This window comes from Carassius carassius, chromosome 39 (assembly GCF_963082965.1).
Source record: "Carassius carassius chromosome 39, fCarCar2.1, whole genome shotgun sequence".
Taxonomy (NCBI): domain Eukaryota; kingdom Metazoa; phylum Chordata; class Actinopteri; order Cypriniformes; family Cyprinidae; genus Carassius; species Carassius carassius.
Window position 1 is genome coordinate 4,734,533 of NC_081793.1, and position 22,992 is coordinate 4,757,524.

Consider the following 22,992-nt stretch of genomic DNA (forward strand, 5'->3'; position numbering starts at 1 on the left):
AAGTTCTGCGTAGTACAGTATGCTAGTTAGAAATACTGGAAAATAGAGATTGCTTCAAAACAGTGTCACAGCATAAACAGTAAACTACCAAAATCAATGATTCAAACTTCAAAAATTAGTCAAATCCAAAAAACACAATTCAAGTCACTATTTGGCTCCAGTCAGCTCAGTATTGGTTCAGTTCAGATTAAATAACTATGTGAAGTTCATTTATCATAAAACGAATTCAAATGAGCAATAAATAGCTCTACTGAAAATAACAGTATCATTATTTAGCTCAAGTCAGTACAGTGTTGATTTAATTTCAGTTCAATAAGAGTATCGCCGTTGCAAAATTCATGAATCATCAGTCATAAATTCAATTCAGCTAAAAAGCAAGTTTACATAAGACATTCGCGTCATTATTTAGATTAAGTCGGTTCCATATGTTATCAACGAAACTTGAACTGTATATGCAAATGAATCATAACTGAATCAAACTATATCAAAATAAAATCGAATCAAAAGCTTCTGAACTAGAATCCTCCACAACCAAACATTGCAGATTGGGAATTGCAACATGCAAATTGTGTTCAGCAAATATTTTAAGGACATGTTTATGCCATTACTTGATTGGTGGAAGTGAATCAGCACCAAAAAACAAAATCCACGGCAATAAATGAGCACTGAGCGGAAACAATACATTTTTGTGTGAAATGTCCTTCTCAGATTCTTAAACAGTTAATCTGAGCTAAACCAAAAATTGGCAGACTTGAACAGGCCTGATTTAACTTAAGTGCTGTTCTGAATTCTGTCCATACTCTTTCAAAACGACTGTCCTTCATTTTAGTTTAATGAAGTGCAGAAAAAAAGAAAAGAAATGAACAATGTAAACCTACCATTAGGACTCTCCTCATCTATGGCTACAATGGTTGCAGGAGGGCCTGTTCTGGAGAGCTTGCACTCTGTAAAGCAAGGACACAGAATGGATGGACAAAAAGGAACAGAAAAAAGAGACATAAGAATTTCTTAAAGTCTAGACAGCAGTGTCAATCATAGTAAACAAGACATTTCAATTTCAGCTGACATTAAGTCACACAAACTGCACATAAAAATGGATCTATGCGTACTGTAACCTATCCACTACCGGGACCGGGGGACCACAAGTCAAAGAGAGATTTACAAAATGACTTATTTATGTGTACAGAGAGAGCTGTTACGCTGTGAAGGGTTAATAGATTTGCACTCTCATGCCCGATGAGAGAACAAAAGAGAAACAGAAAGATAAGATCCATTTTCTTACCCTCATACTGCCAGTCTGGAGTCATGGATAGTGTCATCGACAGAGTTCAGGAGAACGATGGAGTGACAGAGAGGTGGGGAGAGACAGAAGAAAAAAAGAAGCACAAAATCAAATTTTCCTCCGATGCTTGTAAGATAAGACAGAGAAAATAGCCAAAGACAAAGAGACATATACATGGAGAAATTCAGAAGACAAGCAGTGCTACTAGCAAGTGGTGTTCACTCGAGAACATTTACTTTCTGGTGGTCCTCATGATGACCATGATTTTGCAAAATTGGAAATGTTGCTGGAAGAACATCAAGTTCCGGTCAAACGAATAAAGTTCTAGGTCTATCTTTAACCATTAACTACCATTAAATGGGAAACAATCAGTTACCCTAACTTAACCCTGAAAACTGACTATTTGAAAGAAATTAGGACATTGCCTTAGGCAAAATTAAAGTAAGCAGACCACAAACTGTTTTGGATAACATTCCTGTCAAACAAATGGGATCCTTAACCCACTCCTAACAATTAACAAACCCCTAAAATAAACAAAGGACTCTGTGGAACAACATTCCTCTATCCACATTTTTGCAAAAACTATGTATACATAGATTTCATTGCAGTTTCCAGCTGAAATGAACATAGGTGGCAGTAAAACACCTTTTTTTTTTTGCTTCAAGCTAATTATGATTACAGTGCAGAATATCAATTAATAAAGACATATGTGATGCTGGAACACAAAAACATTTATAAGGGTCAAATTTTATTCATACAAAATTTATTTATACATCATATTTATACATAAGCTTTCCATTGATGTATTGTTTGTTAGGATAGGACAATATTTGGCCGAGATACAACCATTTGGAAATCTGGAATCTGAGGGAGCAAAAAAAATTGTTCTTAGTAATGCATATTGTTAATAAAAAATTAAGTTTTTATATATTTATGTTAGGAAAATTACAAAATATCTTAATGGTACATGATCTTTACTTAATATCCTAATGGTTTTTTGGCATAAAATAAATCATTTTGACCCATACAAGTTTTTTATTTTTTGGCTAATGCTAAAAATATACATAAGTGACTTAAGACTGGGTTTGTGGCCCAGGCTCACATATTTTCAAAACATTCAATCCCTATTCCCAATGGTTGTACATTATTTTAGTCCGATACCACCAAAAATGTTGATCTATAAAGGTCCTACTTTGCAAAATCATGGTTAGAAAGTAACCGGACATTAAAGTGTCCATGATTTTGCCAATTAAGACACAATGTACCCATACAGTATCTATACCTTTTTGTTTGTTTGTTTGTTTGTCCTGGTATAGCACTCCTAGCAATCAAACATATCAATAAACAGTACATGCCTTTACTTAATTTAAGGCAAAAAAAAGTATGGATATTATGATCATTTTGAAATCCTAACCTCAGCTCTAACCATCTCAATTCCAGTCCTCGTGACCCCCTGCTCTGCATATTTTCACTGCGTACATCAGCTCGTTAGAAGAGAGCTCCATGCACGAGCTGTGTTCCAATTGACACAGTCCCTACAGAGTGTCCTTTGCTCCCTATTCCCTGAGCATGGGAAATCTGTTGAAGTTTACTTCACTTCGGAACATTCATTCACTGATTTCCACTGCCTGGAGCGTCTTCACACACAGACGAAACTTACTAGAGAATTGTAAAGAGTAACACAATATAGCTTTGTAAATAAATACAATTTCAATTCACAACTTGCACACTTTAATGCCCTCTGAATGGAACATATACAGTCCCTTTGAACTTGAATCATGGCAGAATATCCTGTGAATATCCACTTCGCAGGGTCGAATAGAACAAACGTCTAAAGTAATAAAATAAATGTACAAAATGTTCAGAGCGGGGGATCGCGAGAACTGGAATTGAGAACGTTGACGAGGACCACAAACATATCCTTAAACATTTCAGTCTACAAGCACAGGAAAATGATAACAATGTTCTTCAAAACCTGATGAAAATCAACTGGATGAAAATATACACCTATCCCAAACCCTAAACTTAACCATTTACCGTATTTTTCGGACTATAAGTCGCACCTGAGTATAAGTCACATCAGTCCAAAAATACGTTGTGATGAGGAAAAAAAAACATATAATTCGCACTGAACTATAAGTCGCATTTATTTAGAACCAAGAACCAACAGAAAACATTACCGTCTACAGCCGCGAGAGGGCGCTCTATGTTTTCAGTGTAGACTACAGGAGCACTGAGCAGCATAGAGCGCCCTCTCGCGGCTGTAGATGGTATGGTTTTCTCTTAGTTCATTTCTCTTGGTTCATGTTAATTTTGATAAATAAGTCGCACCTGACTATAAGTCGCAGGACCAGCCAAACTATGAAAAAAAGTGCGACTTATAGTCCGGAAAATACGGTACTCTAAATTCGAATTACCCCAAATTGGTCAAGGTCATTTTGTTTCAGGACCAACAAAGATAATGATCCTAAACAAGTCCCATTTGTCGAAACCAGTGTAAGGGGAACGCAAAACAGTTTGAGTCTGATGCAATTTCTACATCAACAGAACAACAAAGACATGAATATAATTATTCCTGACAGTAGTGATTGCATTTTTCAGAGCCATAGCCTTTCCATTAGCAAAGGTTCTTTAGACACATATAATCTTGATTTTATGTGATGAAAAACCTTCAAATCTAGTACTGTCTACTTTTACATTTCACTGTCAAAAGAAGTATCAAAACATTAACCAAGAAAGAACTGACAGTTTTTAACAGGAAAAAGCAAAATTTTTAGAAGGTATCTACTAAATCAAAAATCTAATTGTCAGAGTTCTTCTAATTGTCAGCGTTTCCCTTTGCGCCTACTGGTGAACACAACCCAGTTAATACTTGTTTTAGCTTTAGCATAGACCTGCATTTTGCACTCTATTTTACCCCAGCATTGCAGGAACTGACTATCTGCTCTCTTGATTTACACTGGCAAGCAATGAGACATTGAACACGCTGCAGTCCTTGAGTGACTGATTTGATTAACATGCTCCTTCACGGTAGGCAAGACGAGATCTACGACTGCCAGTGGTTGCTGTTGTTAGCAGGAGGAATCTGGTCTCAACCCGCTGACTTTTCTCCGCCTGTCTCTCCTCCCTGTGCACCTTTATCCTAAATTTAATGGCAAGTTATGAGAAGACGACAGTAGAATATAAATCATACAAAATCGACACCATGAATTCTGCAACACAGATCAGTGATTATGAACAAAATGGGCTTTCTTTGAGGGTGCTACACAAAGCGAGGACAAGTAGGAGATTAATTGTCCAAAGGTTAATAGTTTGAAGAGCAAATTAAGGTCAAGTCTACAGTAAAAGTTCTCCGGATAATTTTTTTGTGTTGCGATGACGACCGTTTGCATCTTTGTTTGTGTCTCCAAAGCACGCCTCTGGCCTGCCACTCATGAATTAGAGATTGATAGCATTTGTGTGGCTTTACGTAACATCAGAAGTGCTGACACATTAAACCGAGGCAAGTCTTAGCAACTAGGACTATGATGGTGAGCAGGGTATCAAAGGAAAGACCAACTATCTTGTGTTGCCATTAAAGTTTCATGGCTGTGGGGCCCCTTTTTATATTGAGCGAAGGAAAACCACGACTCAGACAGAAGCTTAGTTATTACCATTGATGAACTTGAAACAAATGGTGTTCCAAATAGCACCAAAAGGGCAATAAGCTTTTATTTTCTTAGTTCTTTTAGCCTAGAGGTGACCTAAATTTCTCTCTTCTTCAACCAAAAGTTAAAATAGTCATAATCTACAGTTTTGGAACAACAATAGTGTCTTTCTTTTATTGACCACAAAATGAGATTGTCAGGATATTTTCTATGGAAGCATATGGGTAGCAATATTCAATTTGGAATGTAATATGCAAAATGACAATGCAATATGTAAAATGGCAATGCATTTCTGTATTTACATTTGTGCAGCACGAATTATGTGCCTAGCTACATCTGATTCAAATAATATGCTTATTAACAGTGAGCGGTGGTTTCAGACATTACAGTGTCGCACTCGTACTGACTCTTATTCTGCCTGAAAGAATGAAAAGACAGAGCTGAAGGTGGAGCGATTCGACCAATCAGATGAAAGGAGTGTTTCAGCTCCTCCCACCAGTGCAAATGAAATATTAAAGCCATAAACCGAAATGATCAAAACGTACACGTACAACTGTCTTGTCCATGTTCTCTCACTTGAATTCTCTTGACTCTAGAGTCTTTTGACCTTCTGCAAGCCCCGCCTTGTTCACGCAGTGATTGACATGGCGGGAGGGGGCGGAGACGTGATCGGCTTGGAATGCATTTTCAATGTGCACATTGAATTTTGCTACATTCATTGCAGGACATTGAATGAAAATGCCTTGTCTTGTCTGTGAGTGTAAATGCAATTAAGAAAAATAGCATTTGAATGATAATTTTGCCACAGTTTTTGCTTGAACATGTTTTATACATATCTAATCATTTCTGTAATACATTTTAATTTTGCAATTTATAAAGCGTTAAAATTAGTATTAATTTTACATATTAAAGCTAGTGTATAAAAATGGCAAATGAAAATTATGTAATTTAATTTTCATTTTCATTTTGCATTTTGCACAAATGTATTGGAAAATGTAAATGTAAATACAGAAATGCATTGCCATTTTACATATTGCATATCGCAACCATAGTTTTCAAAGCTCTTTTTCATACAATAAAAGAGAAAGATGACCTAGGATGACCTTACATAACCCGTTGTCCATAGACAGACTCCCAAGCGTTATCTAAATAGATCTAAATCTACAACAATGTAAAAAAATATATATATAAACACCATATATATATATATATATATATATATGTGTGTGTGTGTGTGTGTGTGTAAAAGCTTAAATGTATTTTATTTAATCTACATTATATTTCAGCATTATTTTTTTATTTACATTCAGTTTAACTGCCCCTATTATGTCATTTTGAATATTGTCTTTCATACAGTGTGTAATGTAGCTGTATGTAAATGTAAATTATCTGCAAAGTTGTAAAGCCAAAAGTGCATGATATTAAAAAGAAGACATTAGAAAGTAATTGTCTCCCAAAAGTCAAAATAAATTTGATTCCCACTTTGTCAAGAGCTAAATTTTATGTTGGCTGGCCACGAACAACTTGACACCACCCTCAAACACTGTAGCTTTGTGTGGTAAACTTCATGTCGAGAAGACGCTATGAAAGTAAATTCATTTTATTTTCACTTCCAAATGATGAGACTGCAAAGAGTCAAAAAAAAAAAAATTTTCCACTGTACCTCAGCAATATACCCCAATATTTTTATTATTATTTTTGTGTGTGTGTGTGTTTGTATTTTACTGATGACTGCTTCTCTAATCTTGAGTAGTTCAACATGGGATTGACAAAATGCTTACTCTTGAAAGATGTCTCAGTACCCAATTTATTTGGACCAGCTGACTCCACTGAATCCCAACCTGTAAGTATGAGAAATAGGGATGTAAAGATTCACCGGGAGCCGGTTGAAAATGGGTACAGATATGTCCTGATTCAAATTGGTTGAGATGTTAAATGAATCATGATACATTTGGGGGTTGGAGTTTATGTATCTTAAATGTATCTTTGAGGGGATATTTTCTTTTCATCTCGTCTTTGTATAATTCATATTAAAGCAGCATTCATGAGTGCTGTGTTGCTTTGTTTAAAGCGGTAACCAAGGAAACGCTGTATCGCTGCTGTTTCATAAGTGCCACCTGCTGTCAGAGAGTGAATCTGCATCTCATTTAGAGCTTCTGCTCTGTTTTGTGCAGATATTTTATGTAGTATAGTTTCACAAAACTAAAGTCAGAGCATTCTTTTTTTGTTTTAAAATATTTAATTATGTTACATTTAATTTAGATAAAAAAAACTGTCCATGCTGCATGTGTGCAGTATCTTTGTTTGGATTGTGATTCAAATGCAGTAGTTGCCTTTAATTTTGAATGGAAAGAGTACAGTTAGCCTTTGTCTATTAGAAGTCTGTATTTTATTTATACTTTTGTCTTATATTGTTAAGATTTAGGGTTTGTTGTAAAATGTCAATTTAACTTTGTTATTTGACATATTTTTGCTTAAAGAAATGTGCAGCATTTTGTTCAAGCAATAATAAATGGACACCTTTTCATTTATAATTTGTCTTAAATATTATTTTGTTTAGAAAAAAATTGTGAGAAAAAATCGAATTGTATCAGTCTCATGAATCGAATGGTGAGTTGAGTGAATTGTTACATCCCTAATGATAAATGATATTTAGAGATTAAGTTATATTTTATATTGAGCATTAGAAATACAGAACTATGGCAATGGGTGTATCATTTCCAATATGCACTGTATGTATTAATCCAATCACAACAGACTGGGCCATCTGACCAATCAGAGCAGGGTAGGCTCAGGGAAAGGAGGATTTGATAGAGAATGAATCTTAGAACCGCTTTGAATGAATCGTTTGAGAATCGATGGAAAATGAGGTGATATTAAATGCATATTTTGACACTGTATGCATGTAAACCTATTGTTGGAGACTCCAAAAACAATATTAGGAAGTTTAAAATGGCACAATAGGGGCACTTTATATACTTTAGTTTAAACTTGATGTACTAAAATAATTAAAATAAAATTAATAGAATCTGCAAAAAAAATAAATGTCAAAAACAAAAGCATACAAAAATATTAAAACTTAAACATAAATAAAAATGAAAATGGAAAACAGAAAAATAAAAACTATTTTAAAAACATCATAAATATCATAATAGGCAGATTATGTTAAAATATCACTGGTCCGTACAACTTTTGCACTATATTCCAAGTTTTCTGAAATAATCATTCCCATTCTTTTAACCCTTAGCCAGTGTTGTGCCTGAACGCGTTCATTGAACGATAGTTCATGAACTCGTTCATATTTTGGCCGAACGTGAACTGAACGTGCTGTATTAATGCCTAATGAACGTTACTGTGAACTCGTTAATTCTGGAGTCTGTGAACGGCACGCTCTCTCAGGTTAACTTCATTCAATAGGGTGCCAGATTTCTATAGAGCCTTCCAGGCGAAAACCCGGCTAAAACACACCGTAAACGGGTCTTAATATGTAGCGGAAAAACACCCAATCTGGCAACACCAGCCACCAGTGTTGCACCGCCGTCCGCCGCATGCATGACGCGTCATCAAAAAAAAAACAGCAAACGACAGCAGCATGTAGCAAGAAGGCGTATGATCATTTAAAAGAATTTTATGATGTTTATGACAAGGTCGGTGAGAATGGGAGACAAAGCATTAAAGCAACAATGGGGAAATGCTGTCCCCTCAATGCTAATGTAAACCCTGGTAGGATAAGGATTCAAAATTGGATATGAAGATGAAATCTGACGCATAGCTGCATTGTTAAAACTGATAAAATAATTGCTGTCTGTGATTCTATATGGGCTGTGGCAATAATTTTGAAAAATAATAGCTAGCTGCAACGTATGGAAAAAAAGAACTATGAACTAGTTCATTTTTGGAACTGTGAACTTTAGTTCAAAATTTTGTAGTTTGAACTATGAACTGAACTAGTTCATTTTAAAATTTGTGAATTGAACTTTGAACTAGTTCATGTAGAAAGTGAACTTTCCCAACACTGCCCTTAGCGTCGTTTGAGTAGCAAAATAACACTTAGGTCATCATTAGAGTAATATTTTGTCATTTTTAGAGTAATATTTTGTCATTTTTGGAGCTTTAAAGACCATGATCACATTCCACATTCAGTGTAAGGAAAGAGATGAGTGAAAATTTTATATATGATATCCTTGTGTTCCACACACACACACACACACACACACACACACACACACACACACACACACAAAGTTACACAGGATTAATAAAGGGTTGAGTAAAAAAAAAAAAAGTTAATTCTTTGAAAGTAAGACACCAGGTTTCAGAGCAAATAAAGGGTGTTAAAGTGAGATGCTGCGAGTTGGTCTAACGAATGCCTTAGATAAGATAACACACCTCTTACAATATTCTAAAGCCAATGGGAGTAATCACAGAAGAAATCAATACTCAGCAACAAGCCAGCACACAGGAAGGAAACACTCTCAAAATAGCCACAAATCCAGAGCATGAACATTACAAAAATGTTGTATCCCTAGTAAGGTTTATCCAAAAATCTAGCAAGTGTTTTTTTTTTTTTATTTTTTTTTGTGAAAACAATTTTCAACCTCTGAATTGTTCTCTAAAGATTGCCTGGGAAATTTTATTGTATTTATTTTTGCTTTAATCAGTACAAATATTCACAAAATCTACTTCAATATCTAAACTGAACCGTATTCTCCATTTCTCCATTCTGCTGAATAAAATGTAAATAATCATTATTATATAAACACATGCATGACGCCTAACAGCTTCCATGAAGCATTTGAGACTGCTCTGATCTGACAGCTTCGTAATATTTACTGAAGCTGTGATTACAGTCCTTATCTCTTTTTTGACTCAATCATCTCATTGATGATCATACGTGTTACGTGACACCCCCTGGGTAGAATGGTTTTTAATGATGGGAATGGTTTTCTTTGAAAGAAAAATCTTAGAAGCTTACATGAGAAGCTAACATGATACTCTAATTACTGTACATCTAGCTCGGCTAGCATGCACTGCAGCTGATTGATTTTAACAACAATTTTCTTTTTCTTTTTTGGGGGGAAAAATAAACAGCTTTTGCAATTTTTGTAAAAAAAAAAAAAAAAAAAAAAAATGCATACCAAAACAGTTTCAATTTTAAATAATTTGTATGTCTGAAAAAAAATAATAATGTGTGGTGTTCTTTTTCAAATTAGTTCAGACCAATCAGGTCTGGGCTATATGGCCAAAAAAATAATAAAAATGATAAATGATAATAATCATAATCATATTAATCACTAATATGAAAAAAAAATCTTGTTGAAAATCTAATATGAAAAATGTATCTTTAGCACTGTTTGCACTGCAGGCTGCAATATTAATAATATTAAAAATGTATGTCTCTAAGAAATGCACAATAAAAAAAAAATTGCAACAACCTCATTTTTTTATAATATGAAATGTAATTAATCTGTCTGTTTGAGTTTTATTTAAATTAACCATTGATCTTCCATAGTAGCATACATTAAGATCAGTGTAACCACAGTTAAAAACACACATACAGAACCCCAATACCATGGTTAAAATTTTACTATATTGTTTCTAGGTGTTTTGTATGAAAAACAGTAGTCTAAATACATTTACTATAAATGCACAAATGCTATAGCTTTATCAAAAAAAAAAAATTATATATATATATATATATATATATATATATATATATATATATATATATATATATATATATATATATATATATATATTATATTCCATTTCTCCTATAATACATTTAATACATGTCTACATTAACAATATAATAAATATCCCACATTTCTGTCACAATTCTATGGTGCAGTTAGTGCTACTACAGTAAATCCATGGGAAATGATGGCAATTTGTAGATTGTTAGGCACAGAGTTTCTCCTGTTTGTCAGCACTGTTTCATCTGGCTTTAAACTAGTTTAAATCACAGAGTCATTTGTGTTCTCTGAATTCAAGCACTTCATGCTGTTAACGGCACTGTTTAGTGCTTGCGTGATCGAGACTTATCAGCAAGTAAACTCATCTGCTCTAGTAAGTTTGCACTGCAATGCTGTTTGAACTCTAAGCAGAGCAGATAAATGCTCTGTGTGGTGCGGTTCAAATGAGTAGTGCTGTTTCCTTCCGTTTTTGGCGCATAAACAATATAAAAACATTTACTGAACTACTGTTATTGTAATTCTTAAAGTGAGCAGTCTTACCATATATTTACAGTTTTTCTCTGTCACTTTGGTACATTTCTCAGATCAGAAATAAAATTCTCAAAACTTGGCCTACTTGTTCAACCTCCACATCATCTAGTCACTTGTGCACATCATAAAAGCAGTTTCTCATTCTTTTGAACAAGTTGCGATTGCTTTGGCGCATTCATGCAATTGGTTATGTATATTTTTCTGTGGTTTCCTACATTATCAGTTGCTAATTTCATGTTGCTCCAAATGTATTATGTAGTTCTCTTTGCAATAGTCTTACCCCATCTACCCAAACATTACCCCAACATCTAGTCATTAGTTGATCGTACAAGTCATTAAATGCAAAAATGGTTGATCTAGTTTTCATAAACTGTCAAAGCATTTTTTCTACACATTTCTATTAGACTTTTTGTAAATTTGCCATGAATTGTGGAGGTGAATCTTGACTTTCACTAATGAAGAGAAATGTAGATCATGTCAATGATAAACCAGTTTTCTGAAAAAGCTCAAAGGTGCATCTCATGAACCTTTCATTGGAAAGCATAGACAGAGGACACCACACTAGTTACAACTTCTGTTGTTTGACATTTTGACATTTGATGAACATCCAGGAAATGATCAGTATAAACAACTGAGAGGAGGAATAGGAGTAAGGATGCATGGTGTAAAGGTACAGAGGCAAAACAGAGGATAGGGCAGAAGGGGCCAAGGACATAGTCACATATCAGATGAAATAAAGGCCACTGTGGACCATGCTGTCAATCATGGCCTTACAATGGTTGAGGTGGGTTTCCTGTGTTTGACTTTGTAATTTTGTATTTTCGCCTTTGTGCCCATATTTCTTTTTCTTTTTTATATCAAAGTAATGTTGCAATGTGTTTTTTTAAGGGTAACTGGGAATCCTATCCAGTCTCTTTCAATCAATGCACTACTTACAGTAGTGTGTAAATGTGTACTTTTAACATGGATATATAGCATGCATAAGAAGTGCAATAACTGTCATCCTAACTGTTGCCATAGTTAATGTCAGGTTATACTAACACTGTTGTATCTTGTTTGTGAACAATGAACAATGACACAATGACTTTTAATTCTGATGGCAATAATATGTTCATTGTAATAAATACTTACTTTTGAGAGATGAACTAAAGATTTTGAGTAAGTTACAGGCTTTTACAGGTTATCCATTTTGTGGTGCTGTTTGGATGAATTGTTTTGAGAAATGCACTCACTTCTTTTCAAATACTAAGGATGATTCGAGAAATGAACCAAAGTGACTGAGAAAAACTGTAATTGACATTTAAGTGGTTGTGTAATCAGATTATTTTACAAAATGTTTCACTATTTATATTCTCTTTTTAATAAATGACAAGCATTAGGATACGCAAATACTGTCATCAGACCACTTGCAGCATTTTTTAAATAGACAGACAAACAAGACAGAAAGACAGACATAGTGAACAGACAGACAGACAGACAGACAGACAGACAGACAGACAGATAGATAGATAGATAGATAGATAGATAGATAGATAGATAGATAGATAGATAGATAGATAGATAGATAGATAGATAGATAGATAGATAGATAGATAGATAGATAGATAGATAGATAGATATATGGTTTTACTGCCCCAGGGTTTCTGAAGAATCTCTAGAACAATAAAAGGACAGTGCAATCCGGGAATGACATCCACGTCAACACATTGCAGCACATGGCTGCTTGTCAGGTGGCAGACATCCATCACAGCTAAGGTCAAAGTTCACAACTTCTACCTTCTGAGTGGGATTGATGTCTCCACAGGGAGCCATTCACTACTGTCTGCTGATCGTCCCTTTTCATGTCTCCTATACATCAATCTGCCCTTGCGCTTAAGTCACAGCTCTCCGCAGAAAGAAAGTGTGAAGATAACCACGCTCAGCAAAAACTCCCAATCAATTGAATTTGTTTTGAATGAGAAAGTACCAAAGTTTGTATAAGTGTTTTCTAATTTCAATTGAAACCATTCTGGGTTTTACTGCATGCCAGGACGCAGTGATTGGAAGGACAATATGAAGGGAATGCACACATACAATAATGGACTGGTTTTTGCTCATTACATATCCCATAACTTTAAACCACAAGCCAAATTTACTTTAAATTACCTTTAAGTCGCTATATAAATACTGACCTCTTTTGCATCGAAAAATCTCTCATCATCAACTCCAATGGGTCTGCAGCATATTATGCATTATCAACAGCTCTGACCTGATACAATATAAGCATGTTGACTCACACCGTGTGGCGTCCCCAAAGGGAAACATTATTGCAATTCTAATGACCACTGAAATGTTTAGCAATGAAGCATATCTGAGCTGTGAATTTGTATAGCCTGATGAAAAATGGATGAGATTATATTCCTTGGAATAAATCTCGGCCTTGTCCTTAGTTAGCATTCAGTGGACGCCATGCCTAGCTGAACTACTCTGGCTGAACCATGTCCCTGAACAGAGCGGGCACATCTGAATCTTAGGGGGTGTGAGAGAGAGCAAGCGCTTGGGAAGCTGGACTGACGAACTCTAGTGGTCATGGTTCAAGTGAGAATAGAGCGCATGAGGCCAACTCCACTATCAACTTTAGCCTGTTACTCTAATGGTATTCTTGCACACTGCAGTATGGGCGGTGTCAGCTGTTCAGTTCAAGTCCACAAGGATAAGTATCCACCAGAGAACATGCAAAATCTAATAGAATCAAAACATAGTGAACCAAAAGGTCAATATTGAGCTACTTAGCATGGCCCTGTTAGCACCTGCGACTAACCTGCTCTAAAAAGCATTTTTCTCAATGTAAATTTAGACATATATTTTAAATAATATACCAGCTGAGCGACTGCCAGCAAGATGAATGGGAATGCTTAGAAACAGCTCTCTCTAGACCTTCTTATAATTTACAGGAACCTCAGGAGAGTTAGAGATCCTTTGAGAGATAAAGTCAGGAAAAAGTAGAGTCTGCTGTTAAAACCACAGGATGACAGTAAATGATCCTCACTGTTGATTTTGCCTGATTCTAAAGCTGCCATCAAGCTGAATGAGTTTTCGTGTCTATTGGAATGCAGCTCTATTTCATTTCAGCTACGCAAAGGAGCAAAAGCTTTGAGGTCTATCGTATTTTTCATAATGCAACTCACCTTTTTATCATCTGAAACAATAAAAAAACAAATTAGATGGGAGGAAAAATGCTTTCTCATGCTCTCATAAAAGTCGTCCAAGAAACATTTGCATTCTCTCACAGAACATAAGCATTCTCTCACAAAATATTTTGGTTCTCTCGCTAAAGTATAAAGTAAAGTACATTCTCTCAAAACATTTGCATTGTCCCTGAAACAAATTGTGTTCCCACAAGAAACATTTGCGTTATCTCGCAAACATATTTCTTTCCCCCAAGTAACATTTGCTTTTTCTCACAAAACATATTAATTCTCGCATAAATGTTTTGCATTCCCCTGAAAAAAAGTTGCATTGTCTCACAAAAGTACAGTGTTTATCCATGAAATTTTGCACTCTCTCACAATTTTTTTTTCTTCTTGCAAACAATTTGTGTTCCACAAAGAAAATTTGCATTCTTTTACAAACATTTACAAGCTCTTTGAAAAGTACTGCATTCCCGGTGAAACTTTGCGTTTGCTAATCATGTTTTTCCTACCACATATTAATTCCCCCACAAGTTAATGCAAAGTTTCACAAGAGATTGCAAAAGCACTGAAATAATGTTCCCTTAGGGGCACTGTATATTGCAAAGCAACTTATAGAATGCAATTAACTTCAAGCATATAAAACAAGCACACATTTAGACTGGCGAGCCCAAATTTATTTGTATAGCATGTTTACCACACACTGGTAGTTTAAGTTTAGCTTTGAATACGTTTAGGCTTGGCATTTACAATAAATGTTGTTTATAATTAATGCCACTACAATTTATATTTGTTTTATACTTGTATTTTTTATTCCTGTTTTAAATACCAAGCAACTTATTATTTTTGTTTTTGGAAAAAATCCATTTATTGATCTAGTGTGACTTCTTTTCCAGAAAATCCAGTACTTTATGCCTGCTCCATATCTCAGCATGAATGGTTGCCATATTTGGCAACACTGATTGTAAGTAAGAATGTAAGAGGTAATAAGTGCAAAACCATCTGAAATATAGCAAAATAAAGTTTGAGGTAGGTATTTTTTGCAACGTGAACAAAAAGTTAAAATTTTCTCAAAATAACACTCCAGAGGGTGAGAGCAACCCATGAACATTAAGGTTGAATCCCCCATAAATAATGCTAACATGTACATATCTCTACAATTTTCTTTAAAAGAACAATTTACAAATGTTTCCACACTGTGGAAATAAATCAATGTTCAGTCTGGAATATTCTTTTTTCTTAAACCTGGAGGTCAAATGCAAATTAAGCCTTCAACCCAGACAGACCTACTGTAGGGTAAATGTATAGCTTAGTGATGTTGAAATAATACACTGTACGGCTAATTCCTGTTATAGTCAAGCTACTCCAGTCATTTCATTGAGGACAAAGAGTAAATCATTTCTATATCGACTTCATTTTGTGCACAGGGGAAAATGTCATGCTGGAACAAAAAAGGCCCTTCCTAAACTGTCGCCACAAAGTTAGCAGCCCATAATTCTCCAGAATGTCACTACTTGGTGCAGCATTACGATATAAAACATTGCACAGCTTTCAAAACCATTAAGGTAGGAGTCCATCTACTTTTGGTAACATATTTTAGTTTGGTAATTTATTTTAATTTAGCACAATACATTTTGTCTTTAACACTTGAAGTTTCTTAAGTCAGAATTCACTGACAATCTTCCCTAACAGAAAGATCTTAGCTTGAGAACCACAGAGACTGTATAGTTGAGTCAGAATCATAAACAAATCAGTTTGATAGGAAATTTAATCATTAAGTCTGATTTGCTAACTGGATCAAACAATTCATTGACAACCAGCTCAAAAGAATCATTCTGGAGGTTACAGCTCACTGGAGGGGAAGATCAGTTGGTCTATTTTCCATATAAGGCAGTTTTATGACTTAAATATAATTCACACATGCTATTTTTAGGTTACCTTACGGTGTCCATCGGAGCACCGCACATGGCATGCAGGGAAAGATTATAGGCTAAATCGTGTGCACGATTTACTAATTCATTCCCTCAATGTACTAAAACGTGCACACGATTACTATTGCGTTCCCTTGATTTACTATTTTGTTCACTCGATTTATAAAATGTGCGCACGATTTATTCATTAATTCCCTCGACGAAATAGTAGATTGAGGGAATGCAACAGTAATCGTGTGCACATTTTAGTACATTGAGGGAATGAATTAGTAAATTGTGCACACAATTTATTTTATTTTATTTTTGCATGTGATGTGCGGGGCTCCGTATATAGGTTCTAAATGTTATGGAGGTCAGTAAATAAAATATAAAAATTAAAAAAACAACTTATTTTGCAATTAACCATTTATTTAACACTCTGAGGAGTAAGAAAAAAAAATATTTTTGTATCCAGAAAATGACAGAGTGTGTTCAAGTGAAATAAAAGAAATATTACTGAACTGAAGCCTGAATGAATAAGCTGTTTCCAACTCTTTGCAGGAGGAGGATCAATATATAGAGTTTCTCTACTTTCATATCAGTGTGCTAAATCGATAAAACACTAGAAAGGGGAAACATTTATGCAACAAAAAGGTAATTCAGTAAACTCCAGTTGTGTCCAGTGTGAAAGGATATGCAAACATATCCACAAATATCCCAGATCGAGTGAGTACAGAGTCCAGCTGTGTTTAGACGAGCTGGAGAGGCATATTTCATACATCACAATCTGCAAGAATTTTGAATCTATCATCCTGTCATACCGAGTCATTATGGTTTCTGCAGAGGCAAACATATCCTACTAGTAGTGCATATTATACAGTGACTATGCAAAAAATTCAAAAGAGTGTATCAATGTAACAGTGAATGCATGTGTTACATTCACATACATTGACTGTTACAATGTTACACACAGTACGATTTTTCTATTTATTTGCAGTGCTTTCTGGGATTTTTCATATTCACGCTGCCTACCTTTTGGAACATCAGGAGTGTGCCTACATAGGCAGGACACCAGCTTATGAAACAAAGTTTATGAGTTTTGGAAAGCACGGATATCATCATCTAAGTTTGATGCCAGACAGTCATGAAAATTCATGAGGGAGAACTTACCTTCTGAATCTTGAGAATAGCTTGCAGCTGTGAGCAGAAGAACGCCAATGCCTATTCCCAACCATTTAAAGGGCCACGACCTCTGCCGCATCTTCATGTATTACAGCATGCTCACCTGTGAACATAAAAGAGACAGATTACGAATGAAGTGCTTCTCTCGCATATTGAGCCACATAATGGTGGCTGCACCATTTCATAAGCCGTATAATTGGAAGCCTTTAAATATAGTGAACTTCTAGACAGACTCTAGGGGGATTCAGATGCCAAGTGACCATTTGATTTTCATCTCTTTGAGCAAAATTATTTACCGTTTGTCATTAAAAGCAATCCCAAGGACTTTGAAGTTTACTCACTGAACATTCTAATTAATTCTGGTATCAAAATAGACAATGATACCAGCTGAGTCAATTTCCCAGCCATAATTACTTCGTCATTTTATGTCAAAAAAATAATAGAGAGTTTGGCTTTGGGGATGTTGCATCAAACTTAAATCCTCTGTAATAACAGTGGGCAGGAAGCATTTGCTGCATGCACATATAACCTTTCCCTTTGAAGTGAGCAGAGAGATAGCGTTCTTCGTGCGAGAGATATAACAACCTACAGCAAAGTGCAGCTTTGAAGTTTGCAACATGTCTGAGGGGTCAACGAACTTCTTCCTGGAAAAGACTCAAAGACCAACATGCTTTGACAGGTTTGGATGGAAGGAAGAGATAAGCTTTGCTCCTAGAGGAATAACATCAATTCATTTATATTATGACTAATCAGAGGTGACCGAGTCAGAAGTGAATCTTACAATGATAAGAGTCTACATCATATGAAAGAAAATAGTTAACACAGTCAAATCAATAGCAATTATTTAAATAAGGTCAATTTTAGTGAAGGATAGAGACAATAGTGCTCGAAAACTTAACTGAAATTACTGAAATAACATGGTACCCAATTTTACTTGATTTTGACAACAGCGTTTCCATTTCATCAGAAAAAAAGGTTCTAAACAAGTGTACTGTTTCATTTTTGTGATCTCTTCATTTTATTTCATCCCCCGTTTTACAAGGTTTCACAGCTGTGTTATTACTCCTCGCAAAAACAATTTTGTTGGCTAAAACCATAAACAAGTATTTTGTCACTTCCGGTTCCATCATTCTGAAGTCTGAAGTTAATGGGTTTTTGGTTAAATGCCTGCAATGAGGTCTGAAGTTAACACAAGCTCCAGATATTTTCACGTTTTGTTGTACAGCTTAAAATACACCAATAAAACCAGTAATGTGATTTTTTCAGCCCCATCTCATGGCAGTTCATACCTATTTTACCAGGAGGCTGATTCGTTCAAATTCGTACGACCTCACTTGTAAATTCATACGATTTTGTGCAAAATTGTATGTATTTTATGAGTTGCACAATTTGTATGAATTTGTACGAATGACCTACATCTATCCCTGCCTCTAAACCTAATCGTCATTGGGGACTAGACAAATGGTATAAACCATATGAGTAAGGTTGCAAAATTAGCCAACTTGGAAAATACAGTACATACGAATTGGTCGTGAGATCGTTTTTTTTTTAAGCTTATACTCGTCTTATAAAAGGCAGCTGCTAACAAGTGGCTAAATGGAACTACAGTGATTTTCGGAGACCTTATATGTCATCATGCCAAACGGGTGAACTCATCTTATCATAAATCAGCTTTTTCATCCTCATTGTGATTCTTGCCAACTATGCTGACTCAGATTTTAAAATAAAGAGTAAAAGAGTTGTTGGAAGCTTAATGGTGGTGACACTGGAGTCTCACAACTGAGGTGTTGCTTTATAGCCCACAATTAGCTTTTTAGTTCTGGACATTGTATATTGGCTTTGAAATTCATAAATGTTGTGTTCATTGGTGAACAAAATGTGCACAACAAACAATATTAAGTATTGTCTTTTGTTGGCCACAGACCTTGTTTTCTGTAATAATCCAAAAGCCTATTGGATTTTTGTCGAGGAGAACCAGGGTGATGCTAACTTTCAGGTTGATAAATTTAAAATATATATCACGATAATATTTTTGGTGCATATCGCTCAGCCCTAGTGTGATATGCAAAATATAATTTTGTCAGACTCAACCCGGTTCAATAGATGGAGCTGATATCAGATGCTGTGTTTAATGAAAACAGGATTCATGTTTAAAATCTGTTTTATGTTAGTTTTGTCAATACTGATTATAAATATATGATATGACAGTGTATTTATTTTCTATCCGGCTATGTTGGCCCATATTAAGTAACAGGCAGGCACAAGCAGAGTATGCTATACCTGATTCTGACACTGTCAAAGTCTGCTGAACTGATTTAAACCTTATAAAATGTGTTAACAGCAACTAAGGGAACAACAGCCTTTTTGGTAGCTTAATCAATAAGTTAGCCTAAATATTTAATAAATAATAATGAATATTAATAAAAAAAAAATAATATTTAAAATTTTAAAAATGAATAGCTTTTTAATATTTAATGAAAAATATTAGTCATAAACAGATGTTTTGATTCTGTGGAAATCTATTAGTTCTGCAGGTACAGATTCATATGGGTTTACTAATACACACACACACACACACACACACACACTCACACACAAACATGCACATAGCCAGGCTTTGATAATTAGTGAGGTCCAGGGGGTTTCTGTAATAACCCCCTTATTGTAGAATTGTGCTATAATAACCCCTATAAATACAACTAATTATTTACACTAAAACTTGAAAAGAGACAGAAATGTAGATGTTTTTGGAGGGATGCTCATTTTTAAATCACACCCTATTTATTGCATCAAAGTTTGTTAATACTATATTTATGGGGTGGATAATTTTATCAGTTGTTTATTATTCATGCAAACATACATATTGCCCACCAAACGTGTTATTTTGGATAGTCAAGATTAAAAAAGACAGTACATGACAATCATCTCCAGTGCCGTAGAAAGTCAAACATGTGTCATACATATTCGAATATGATTCGGGTTCGAATCAGTTTCAGTTGTTTCTGTGATGTACTGAAATATAATTACAAGCACTTCATACGTTTCAAAGGCTTTTATCAACAATTACATGACATTTATGCAAAGAGTCAGTATTTGCAGTGGTGGCCCTTCTTTTTCAGAACCTCTGCAATTCGACTGGGCATGCTCTCAATCAACTTCTGGGCCAAATCCTGACTGATAGCAACCCATTCTTTCATAATCACTTCTTGGAGTTTGTCAGAATTAGTGGGTTTTTGTTTGTCCACCCGCCTCTTGAGGATTGACCACAAGTTCTCAATGGGATTAAGATCTGGGGAGTTTCCAGGCCATGGACCCAAAATTTCAACATTCTAGTCACCGAGCCACTTAGTTATCATTTTTGCCTTATGGCACGGTACTCCATCGTGCTGGAAAATGCATTGTTCTTCACCAAACTGTTGTTGGATTGTTGGAAGAAGTTGCTGTTGGAGGGTGTTTTGGTACCATTCTTTATTCATGGCTGTGTTTTTGGGCAGAATTGTGAGTGAGCCAACTCCCTTGGATGAGAAGCAACCCCACACATGAATGGTGTCAGGATGCTTTACTGTTGGCATGACACAGGACTGATGGTAGCGCTCACTTTTTCTTCTCCGGACAAGCCTTTTTCCAGATGACCCAAACAATCGGAAAGGGGCTTCATCTGAGAATATGACTTTGCCCCAGTCCTCAGCAGTCCATTCACTATACTTTCTGCAGAAGATCAATCTGTCCCTGATGTTTTTTTTGGAGAGAAGTGGCTTCTTTGCTGCCCTTCTTGAAACCAGGCCATCTTCAAAAAGTCTTCGCCTCACTGTGCGTGCAGATGCGCTCACACCTGTCTGCTGCCATTCCTGAGCAAGCTCTGCACTGGTGGCACTCCGATCCCGCAGCTGAATCCTCTTTAGGAGATGATCCTGGCAGTTGCTGGACTTTCTTGGACGCCCTGAAGCCTTCTTTACAAGAATTGAACCTCTTTCCTTGAAGTTCTTGATGATCCTATAAATTGTTGATTTAGGTGCAATCTTAGTAGCCACAATATCCTTGCCTGTGAAGCCATTTTTTATGCAACGCAATGATGGCTGCACACGTTTCTTTGCAGGTCACCATGGTTAACAATGGAAGAACAATGATTTCAAGCATCACCCTCCTTTTAACAAATCAAGTCTGCCATTCTAACCCAATCAGCCTGACATAATGATCTCCAGCCTTGTGCTCGTCACCATTCTCACCTGAGTTAACAAGACGATAACTGAAATGATTTCAGCAGGTCCTTTAATGACAGCAATAAAATGCAGTGGAAAAGTTTTTTTGGGATTAAGTTAATTTTCATGGCAAAGAAGGACTATGCAATTCATCTGATCACTCTTCATAACATTCTGGAGTATATGCAAATTGCTATTATAAAAACTTAAGCAGCAACTTTTCCAATTTCCAATATTTATGTAATTCTCAAAACTTTTGGCCACGACTGTATAATCATTTGGAGACATGTACTTTCAAGCCTTAGATTTGTACTACATCAAAACCCCTCAACACTGGAGATGATAATTGCACTGCCATACTCACTGACTTTCATTATGAATGGCCTTTGTTCTTCCGAACTGAAAGAGTCTTTGGAGACACAAATGCAATTTCATCCTCTGTTGTTAGTACGGAAACCATATCTCTCCCCTGTGTCTCTGGACAATCAATGACAGATGCTTCAACGCTACACTATGAGATGCAGTATGTCAAGGGGCGAGATATATAAATGTGTTTCCTTCAAAATTTATTTTTAGCTTTGAGAAATTAGACAAAATTGAGTGCAGCATTTTGTGTGCAGACTTACAATCAGTGCAGAATAAAGTTATGGGCCTCCAATAAGCTAATGGTCTAGAACAGGGCTCTCTAGTTGAACCCTAATCTCTGAGAGTAACTGAGACAACACCTGCTCAACTGTGTAAAGCCTTCCAAGAGCCACAATTTTACAAAGAGGGGCTGAACATATGTTGCCTTCATATAACGTCAAAATAATCGTATTCATGAGATAAGAGCACTTGAGTGCCACCCATGTCAAAATTACCACTAGGGAACCTTTTAAAATGCCCAGGTATTCAAAATTGGGGTGTTTAATGGTGGAAGCACTTGGACAGATGGATGAATGGATTTATGAGAGAAAAACAGACAAAAATAGACATAATTTTATATTTTATTATATAGATAGATAGATAAATGAACTTTTTTTCAGTTCCTGGCAACAAGCAAGACATTCAAAGAGCAAAAGCACTTTTATTAGTGAATTGTGGGTAATACTAAAATCAGTCAGCCTCAACGCTGAACTGAGTGTGCTGGGATTCTGACAAAGATCAGTAAGGTAATGGGCCACAGTGAACCTGTCAACATAGCTAATCTATTACACTACTCTGTGTTTCACTGACTGTGGAACAGTACACCATTACTTCCAGCCACACTGTGACTAGAAAACAACAGTCAGAACATAATGAGGCAGGGGCGAAATACGGTGTGATGGAACTACAGGAGGCAGTGATTTTTTTCTGCCATTAGGAAATTAACATACATTCAACCACTGTTGACCAC

General features: G+C 35.6%; 1 protein-coding gene across 3 annotated transcripts in view; it reads right to left on the reverse strand.

Annotated features, from left to right (window-relative positions):
• LOC132121260 (protocadherin-15-like) overlaps nt 1–22,992 on the reverse strand; it is a 224,751-nt gene that overhangs the window by 182,900 nt on the left and 18,859 nt on the right. For all 3 annotated transcript variants that reach the window (XM_059530486.1, XM_059530485.1, XM_059530484.1), the window contains exons 2-4: nt 17,407–17,521; nt 1,283–1,297; nt 879–944 (exon numbers count right to left, since the gene is read on the reverse strand). In XM_059530486.1, coding sequence (XP_059386469.1) covers nt 879–944; nt 1,283–1,297; nt 17,407–17,503 — 178 coding nt within the window. In that variant the 5' untranslated portion in view covers nt 17,504–17,521. The remainder of the gene's footprint in view (nt 1–878; nt 945–1,282; nt 1,298–17,406; nt 17,522–22,992) is intronic.